General features: G+C 50.4%; 1 protein-coding gene across 1 annotated transcript in view; it reads left to right on the forward strand.

Annotated features, from left to right (window-relative positions):
* The window catches only part of HADHA (hydroxyacyl-CoA dehydrogenase trifunctional multienzyme complex subunit alpha), a 45,756-nt gene extending 37,384 nt beyond the window's left edge, over positions 1 to 8,372 (forward strand). The window contains exons 14-20 of the mRNA XM_002913786.4: positions 1,766 to 1,852; positions 4,939 to 5,079; positions 5,498 to 5,566; positions 6,313 to 6,508; positions 7,077 to 7,191; positions 7,663 to 7,808; positions 7,897 to 8,372. Coding sequence (XP_002913832.2) covers positions 1,766 to 1,852; positions 4,939 to 5,079; positions 5,498 to 5,566; positions 6,313 to 6,508; positions 7,077 to 7,191; positions 7,663 to 7,808; positions 7,897 to 8,042 — 900 coding nt within the window. The 3' untranslated portion in view covers positions 8,043 to 8,372. The remainder of the gene's footprint in view (positions 1 to 1,765; positions 1,853 to 4,938; positions 5,080 to 5,497; positions 5,567 to 6,312; positions 6,509 to 7,076; positions 7,192 to 7,662; positions 7,809 to 7,896) is intronic.
* The last annotated feature ends 469 nt before the right edge of the window (positions 8,373 to 8,841 follow it).

Genomic DNA, 8,841 nt, shown 5'->3' on the forward strand with positions numbered 1-8,841 from the left:
AAAAAAAAAAAAAAAAAGATTGTGCACACGAAATGGCACTGGCTCGCCGCACTCCCGGTGTCCTGAGTAGTGGCCGTAGTCTTACAGTTGCCTCTGCATGAGGACGGTCCCCGCTCTACCACACAGCCTACGGAGGGCTGAGAAACTAAAGACGAGCAGCTCTGTTTGGGACGGCTTCCACTGTGGAATCCGTGCATTGGAAAACCTTTCCTTTCAACTAAGGGTAATGTAGATTGGGCCGAGGGAGAAGGTTCAGAGGAGCTGCGTGGATTGTATCCCCTCTGTGCTAAGTGGCATTTCGGCGCAGAGAGGTAGGTGTGTTCCTGAGGCTTTGAGGGTACCTGAGCCGAGGGCAGGTAGACCCCGAGGAGCAGCGCAAGCAGACACAGGCAGCATGGAGAGAAGAGCATTGACCAGCTGACTAGGTGATGGCCTTTGCTCTGGAAAATCTGGGTTTGGGACTAGCGGCATGGAGAAGGATGTGTTAGTTTTAGCAGTTGGGAAACTAGTGATCAAGGGAAGGGAAAGAGAAAGAGGGATCAGATCAAGAGGAAGTGCAGACTCTGAACAAACTCCACAGCGTTGACCTCTGGCTTCCAAGAGGGCAAAAAAACAGGGCTTCTTAAGGCCTGGTGCTCAGAGTGTCACTCCTGCTTTCAGTTGGTAAGAGCAAGTCACGAGACTCCGGAGGCGGAAGTAGACTTTACCCCTGGATGGGAGGAGAGCCCCACGGGAAACAGGAGGGGTGGAATTGGTGCCAGCTCTCTTTGGAGACATCGGCCTGCTCTTCATAGAGTTTCCCCACCAGCGTGAGGCGCCGTAGCGCTCAGACATGCCACTCGAGCCTCTTCACTTCCTAGCAGTCACGCTCTGCTTTCATCTCACACTTTGATTAACTAAAAACCCCGGGGGCCTTACACAAGCTGACTGCCGAGCCAGGTTTTGTCCAACAGGTGCCTCTCTAGCTTTTTCCCCATTTTCTATTTAGAAAAATCTTAATGTGGTATTTTACCTTTGTCCCCGTTACAATTGATGTTATTTTACACTCAGCTTTTCAGTGTGTTGCCTGTATCTTGAACCTTGATTCCCATCTCCTGTGTTAGGATTTTGCCTGTCCCAGTATGCACAAATTTAACAGGTGTGCCTTCCATGTTTTCTGTGCACACAGCTGAATACATGAATAACTTGGGATCATGAACAGAATGCTGAGACAGTCTCCATTAGAGACTGTTCTCCAGGATGATAAAGCTAACGGTTAATAGGATTCGTGTGCCATAGATTAATTACAGAGGTGCACAGTTTTCTAATAGCACCCTGTATAAAATGAGTGAGGCGTGCATGTCCTGGCTTGTTCTTATAAAGGTAAAAGGTGGGGGGATCATCAGCTTTTGGATTCGAGGGCAGATCCAAACAAGAAGAGGGATTGATACGCATGCTGGATCTTGAAATGAATGAGATTTGACTCAAGGTTATCTTTTCGGTATTTATCTGAGGTGTCTTATTTACCTGACTCCTGAGATGCAGCCTCCAGGTTAGGACGCTGAGCCAGAACTCGAAGAAGGCTGAATGGGAAAGAGAACGAGGCCAACACAGTCCCCATCACAGAAGCACCGGGTGGTTGTAAATGTTGGCTGAATAGGACCTACTGTCTGAGCAGCTGTGGGGGTGGCGGGGCCCGGCCCAGGTTTCATGTCTTAGCTCCGCTTTGGGCTCCAGTCATCTCCCAGGCCTACGTGACACATTCTTAAATGCTTTTCCCCCGCAGGTGATTCCGGATCACTGTATCTTTGCCAGTAACACATCTGCTCTCCCAATCAATGAGATTGCTGCTGTCAGCAAAAGACCTGAGAAGGTAAATTCTGAACAGAGGGAAGACCCCAAAGTATTTTCCTGCCGTGGGCATCCTGAGGAGGGCATAGAAAATGAGAAGGGCCTGGTGTGGATTGTGAGGTGGAGGGGGTGATGATGTCTTCCCCCAAACTGGGCACAGAGAAGCTAATACTGTGACAATTGTGAGATGCTGGGATAAGTGAAGTACAACCAAAGTATACTGTTATAGGTGATTTGCATCACTAACAGCTCGTAAAACCTACCTTTATTACGATTAGGTATTTAAGATAGGCCCGCGGGGCACCTGGCTGGCCCAGTCGGTAGAGCACGCGACTCGTGATCTCGGGGTTGTGAGTTTGAGCCCCATGCTGGGTGTAGAGATTACTTCAAAAAAATAAAATCTTCAGAAACATTTTTAAAATTTTAAGAAATAAAGATAGGCTCTAAAATAAGAGGGGATACTCCAAAATTTTGATCACTTCAGCTACAGAGCAGACAGTGGTGACGATCTAAGACAGGTTTGGTTCCAGTTCCACATCCAGGAATAGATCGGGGGTGCGGTGAAGCGTGTCCACCTGTGGGTTCACTTAGAGCTGCTACCTGGGACATGAAAGGGCAGAAGCCCTTCCAGTGAGTATTTGGAATGATGCCTGGAAATTTATCTTCGGGCTTCTGTTGTCTACCAGAGTAACGCAGGGAAAGTGAAATCACTCAAGGAGAAATAAAACCCTTCACCTCTCTAGCAATCAGCCTCAGCTAACCAGAGCCAGCCAAAACTAGGAAGGAAATAGAAAAGACCTTTAAGCAGCTGAAATGAAGATAGAGTCCTTACATTGAAAACACAAGTCTGTTTACTCCTATTCTGGTAGCTCACTAAGGCAAGGTAATCTTATTTCTTAGCACACCAAAGATTGGGAGCAGAATGGGGCCTGACAGAGGCAGGTTCAGGGATGGCAGGAAAAGGTCACAGGGAGAAGTGTGACACTGAGGGAAGACACAGAAACAGTATAAAGGCAGAGTGACAGTCTGGCTGTGTCATATCACTCAGAGCGCCTCGGCAGCATTTAAGTCAGTGAAGGAGACTCTTTGATGCTAACTTCTCATTCTCCCAGTGGAGTGGGGAAAGCGTTGTGCTTTGCAGTCTGTCCTCCAGGTAGCTGGATACCTTCTGTCACCTACTTCCCCCGTTATGTAAAATTAAGCTCAAAGGGGCACAGGGAGGGCAACCAGCCATCTGTTTATCCAGGACAAGTTGGCCACCTTTGACACACCTTTCTTGAATAATGTAGATAGATTTTGCTTGGGGTAGTGATTACATGAGTGTATATATAATTGTCAAAACTTATCCAAATGAATACCTTAAGGTCTGTGCGTTTTATTATGAATAAGTTATAGGTCATAAAGCCTAATTCCTTTTGCTCAGAAGTCTGAGTCTGACTCAGGTCCTGTCTTTTTAGTTTATTTATTTAAAGATTTTCTGTATTCATTTGACAGAGAGAGACAGCCAGCGAGAGAGGGAACACAAGCAGGGGGAGTGGGAGAGGAAGAAGCAGGCTCCTAGCAGAGGACCCTGATGTGGGGCTCGATCCCAGAACGCTGGGATCACGCCCTGAGCTGAAGGCAGATGCTTAACGACTGAGCCACCCAGGCGCCCCTGTCTTTTTAGTTTAGACATAAGGAACAGTTTAGGGTTTAGAAGCAACTTTGGATTGGTAAGTTTATGGGACATTGAAGTAACTTGTGCATTACATAATGGAGAGTAGGCAGGCTTTGGAGACAGGCCAACTGTGATGGAATCCCATTGCCATTCACTAACTGACCCTGAGCTACCAGTTTTAACCCCCAATGACTTTTTTCCTCATCTAGATAAGACTGACTAGTTCAGAGTGATGGATTAAATGTAAGGAATAAATGGAAAGTGTACTAAAGAACAGTGGATAGCCAGCAGTCAATAAATGGTAGATATCATTAGTTATATCTTAAAGCAAGGGTAGGGGGAGCAGAACTATACATTGTATGATTAAATTGTTCTCTCCCACAGCAATTCAGTTGGGAGGACTAATTGTCAGCTTAAGTAGGAGGTTCTGAACTTCAGCATGTATCAGAATCACCTGGAAGGTTTTTTTTTTTTAATAAAGATTTTATTTATTTGACAAAACAAGTAGGCAGAGTGGCAGACGGAGAGGGAGAAGCAGACTCCCCGCTGAGCAGGGAGCCCGATGCGGCCTCGGTCCCAGGGCCCTGGGATCATGACCTGAGCCGAAGGCAGCCGCTTTAAGCGACTGAGCCACCCAGGCGCCCCTGGAAGGGTTCCTAAACACAGATCTGGACCCTGCCCCTAATCTCTCATTCAGTAGGTCTGGGTCTGAGGTGGGCCTGAGAATTTGTAGTTCTGAATTTCCCAGGCGATGCTAGTGTTGCTGGTCCAGCTACTTCACTTTGAGAACCATTGGTTTAACGAATCTTCAAGTGCATTTGAATGTTGATAAATTTTTTTTAAGATTTGAAAGAGAGAAAGAGAATGTGGGGGTGGGGGAGAGGGGCAGAGGGAAAGAGAGATTCCCAGACTCCCCGTTGAGCTCAGAGCCCGACACAGGGCTTGATCTCAGTGACCCCCACATCATGACCTGAGCCGAAACCAAGAGTCGGACGTTCAACCGACTGAGTCACCCAGATGGCCCAGAATGTTAAATGCTATTTAAACCCAGTATCCTGGTAGTGAGACCTATCTGTGTAAAATCCAGACACATCTGACAGTCTAGCGTATTAACGGATTCTTCTGCCTACCTCTGCATCCCCCACCTCTAAACCTCAGTATCAGTAACGTGAGTGAGGAATGAATGCTTCTGTGATAAATCTAATTTGGCCATTAGCTGTGATTTTGGCACTAATTGTTGGTAGGATCTGTTGCCCTCAGTGAAAGCTCTAGAAGCAGATGGAAGAGGAAGATTCCAATGAGCCCTCTGAACATACTGAACTTTTTATCAAAGAACCGCAGAGCCAAACCACTCAGCCGGATCTCCCTTGCTTTCCTAGCAAAAAAATGAGTGCTAGCTGGTTTCCTCCTCCGTGCTCTTAGATCTGTTGTCTTGGTGCCCCCCCTGCCAGGTGATCGGCATGCACTACTTCTCTCCTGTGGACAAGATGCAGCTGTTGGAGATTATCACAACCGAGAAAACATCTAAGGACACGACCGCTTCGGCGGTAGCCGTCGGGCTCAAGCAGGGGAAGGTCATCATCGTGGTTAAGGTAAGGAGCTGTGTAACAGAGCAGCGGATGTGGGCAAAGTTCTGTTAAGATTCCTTATACCTTCAGGCTTGTTTGTTTATAACTGTTTTGGGGGAAATAGGTCACCTTTTGGTATGATTTCCCCTTGTGTGCAGTGTGGACAGTGGTGTGGACTGTGCTGCTGAGTCAGGGTCTGAGAGGAGAGTGTCTGGGACGTGGCAGGGTCTCCCAGCCATTCCAGAACTTGCGGGTGGCTGTGAAACCCTGTGCCGTGCTGCCTTGGCTGTGGCTTCCCCCGCAATGTAATTTTAACGATTCTGTTTGGGAATATAAATTGCCTTGAATTTTGAAATGACATGTGGGGAAGAGAGCCTGCTTTCAGCCTCGTGTCGTACCTACAGCAGAGGGGCCAGCGAGCTCACAAATTCTCCCTTGGCAGGACGGACCTGGCTTCTACACTACCAGGTGTCTCGCACCCATGATGTCTGAAGTCCTCAGAATCCTCCAGGTCGGTACTGCTTTCGGAATGTTGGCGGCATCTTCCACTCACTCCTTAAACCAGTCCTCCAGACTAGTACTGTCAAGATGAGGAACAGGCTTCCTTCTAATACACCAAGTCCAGACTCTTCTCCAAGAAGCCCCATTTGTGCCCGATCCTTCCACACAGTGGTGGGAAATCATGGGCTTGGCTGCCCTACAAGGGGCAGAACTTTAGCTCTGCTCCCTTACCCCCTCCCTCCTCCACTAGGACCAAACGCCTCCTGATGTGCTCTTCTGCACAGCTGCTGCCTCCCTTTGAGGCGGGAGCATCCAGACAGACAGACAGGCCCACTTGGTCTGATAGGTGCTGGAGCAGCTTCTGCATACCTCCTTGGGGACACCTCCTCGGACAGGCTCGGGGGCTCCACCACACTGCTCTGTGGGGCGGTCTCTTCTCTGAGTTGTGGGAAACTTCACCCTGTCTGCCACGGAATCTCAGGACTACTGAGATTCAGAATTGCAGACAAGGAAGGAATGAATAATGTATTCATCTCTGAAATGAAGTCGTTCAGTCCGAGAAGTGCAGTGGGTTAGGGCAGGCTCAGACTTTCCCCCAGTGGCTCCCAAACCCTTGCTTTCCCTGAGTGGGACAGCCCCAGTCCTGGCCCGGCAGCACCCAGAAGAAGCGGGTGCAGGAGGGCCAGCGTGGGGAGCCCTTGCGGGAGGGTCTGGAATGCCTTCCTCCCCTAAGTTCCCTGCTTACCTCCCGTTCAGGAAGGAGTTGAGCCTAAGAAGCTGGATGCCCTTACCACAAGCTTTGGCTTTCCTGTGGGTGCTGCCACGCTGGTCGATGAAGTGGGTGTGGATGTAGCAAAACACGTATCAGAAGATCTGGGCAAAGCCTTTGGGGAGCGGTTTGGAGGTGGAAGCGTAGAACTGCTAAAGCAGATGGTGTCCAGGGGCTTCCTGGGTGAGTAGCCGCAGAGGAACATAACACCGTCAGAACAGTTTCCTGAGACACACAGTTACAGAAGGCCCACGTAGGAGTTTTTCCTGAACTCAGAGCCCACTATCATGGGGAAGTTTTTAAATGGTTTCATCACAACCTGTTAGGCAGAACCCTGGCCTTAGGCTCTGCCATTGCCCAAGGTACGCAAGACAGGCCTTTTCATCGGGCCCAAGGCCTCTAACACACTTGTGACGCTGCAGGAGCAGACTCGGCCCCGTGGCGCTCTCTCTGGGCAAAGGAACAGCAAAATCACCACTAGGACCAGGGCATATCCTAGGTCCTGGTGTCGCATAGCTGGACATTAAAGCTCACCCAAGTGGCCTTTCCCATCCACATACACAGATTTTCAAGCCCTAAGAAACACAAGATCATTTTTCCTTCTTTGCCGACTCTGCCGACAAACACTAAATTTGTAGGGTTAGCTAGACAGACAAATTCAGGAACACAGTTGAGAGGCTCGAGCTTTACAGCAGACTAGCAGGCCCAGGCTCTGAGACTTGGTAATTCTCCCGCTTCTGGCTTCTTTTAGGTCGCAAGTCTGGGAAGGGCTTTTACATCTACCAGGAGGGTGTGAAGAGTAAGAATGTGAATTCTGACATGGATGGTATTTTGGCAAGTCTGAAGGTGCCCCCGAAGTCGGACGTGTGAGTTCACTTTAGTACCTAATAGCGTGAGAACCTGTTTCTCTTCAGCCCAGAGCTTCTCAGCCGTCTTCCTCTTCCCTGTGATAATCACCTTACCTGACCAGAATACTTCTGCCCTTCTGAAATGTCCTCATTTTCTGCCAGGCATCGTGATAAGGACTGTAGCTGAGCCTTGGAAAGATCCCTGCTCCAGCCTTCCCTCTGAAGGTCTGGAGAGCAACTAGAGAAACTATCATCCTAGGCCCCCTTCACCCTCCCCCAGCCCTCTTTATCATTTCTCATTGATGGCTGATGTTGGCAGGAGAGTCCGTCTGCTCCACCCAGCCCCGTTCCAGGTGCCAGCCTCTGGTTAGTTAGGGCAAGGAGCTCAGCCATCTTCCCAGGAGCAAGGCCGGCCCTCATCTCTGCACTGCAGCCCCTGCACCCCTCCCCCCGTGACGCTTCCTCTACCTTGTCTCTCCCTGTCGGCAGCTCCTCTGACGAAGACATTCAGTACCGCCTGGTGACCAGATTTGTGAACGAGGCCGTCATGTGCCTGCAGGAAGGGATCTTGGCCACACCCACAGAGGGGGACATCGGCGCGGTCTTCGGGCTCGGCTTTCCCCCATGTCTTGGAGGTTGGTCTTGCAAGTTGGGAAGGTAGCTTGTTTTATCCTAGAGCTCGTCTTGTCGTCCCCTTCAGCAAAGTCCTGGTTCTCCTTCTAGGGCCCTTCCGCTTCGTGGATCTGTGTGGTGCTCAGAACATCGTGGACCGGCTCAGGAAGTACGAGGCCGCCTACGGAACACAGTTCAGCCCGTGCCAGCTGCTCATCGACCACGCTAGCAGCCCTAACAAGAAGTTCTTCCAGTGAGCAGGCCCTGGCACACTCGCCCAGTCGCGTTGGGGCACCGGCGCAGTGGCGTCGACACGTACCAGAGGAACCAGGAGGCAAACACTCTGGCCCTGGACGTGCGCCCTGGTTAAAGTGCCTTCAGCTGGGACAGCCTCGCCCTCCTGGGGACATCTGGCTGTGAATGAGTTTGCACTTCATGTTAGGAGGAACCCGTTAAGTCCTGACACCCCGAGCGCCAGTGTCTCCAGAGCCATCTTGCTGCCTGTTCCTCCAGGGCCAGGGGTGGCCTGGGCCGTTCCGCGCCCAGCCACATACGTGATAACAATAAAAACCAAACTCCTAACAGCCTCTCTGCCTGCCTGCCTGCTCCTCTTTCTTCTGTCTTTGCCCTTCCGGTTTAATCCCTCCCCTTCAAGGAGCCAGAATAAAGCCCTGGGCTTTGGGGGTGTGAATGTGTTGGGAGAGTTCTAGGCAGCACCTTAAGAGAGAGACCATGATGACGAAGGGGGACTTGACGCACCAAAGCCTTTGAAACCTGGCCGTGTTGACCCGCTCTGGCGGGCTTCTGCTTGCCATGGGGGAGAGGCCCGACTGACCGGAGCAGGGGAAGTGCCACAGGCTTGGAAGCTGGGGGAGACTTCTTTCCCCAAACCGTAATGCCTTGTAGCACAGTGGTATCCAGTTCTTTCCATGGTGGGACTCACGTGTTCTCAGGATGTTACCGTTTGAGTGAGGCAGAGGAGAGAATATTTTCCTGGTCAATAGATCCTGCTCGTCTTGGCTACCCCAGAGCATGGAAGGACGGATGGATCATTGG

This window comes from Ailuropoda melanoleuca, chromosome 4 (assembly GCF_002007445.2).
Source record: "Ailuropoda melanoleuca isolate Jingjing chromosome 4, ASM200744v2, whole genome shotgun sequence".
NCBI lineage: Eukaryota > Metazoa > Chordata > Mammalia > Carnivora > Ursidae > Ailuropoda > Ailuropoda melanoleuca.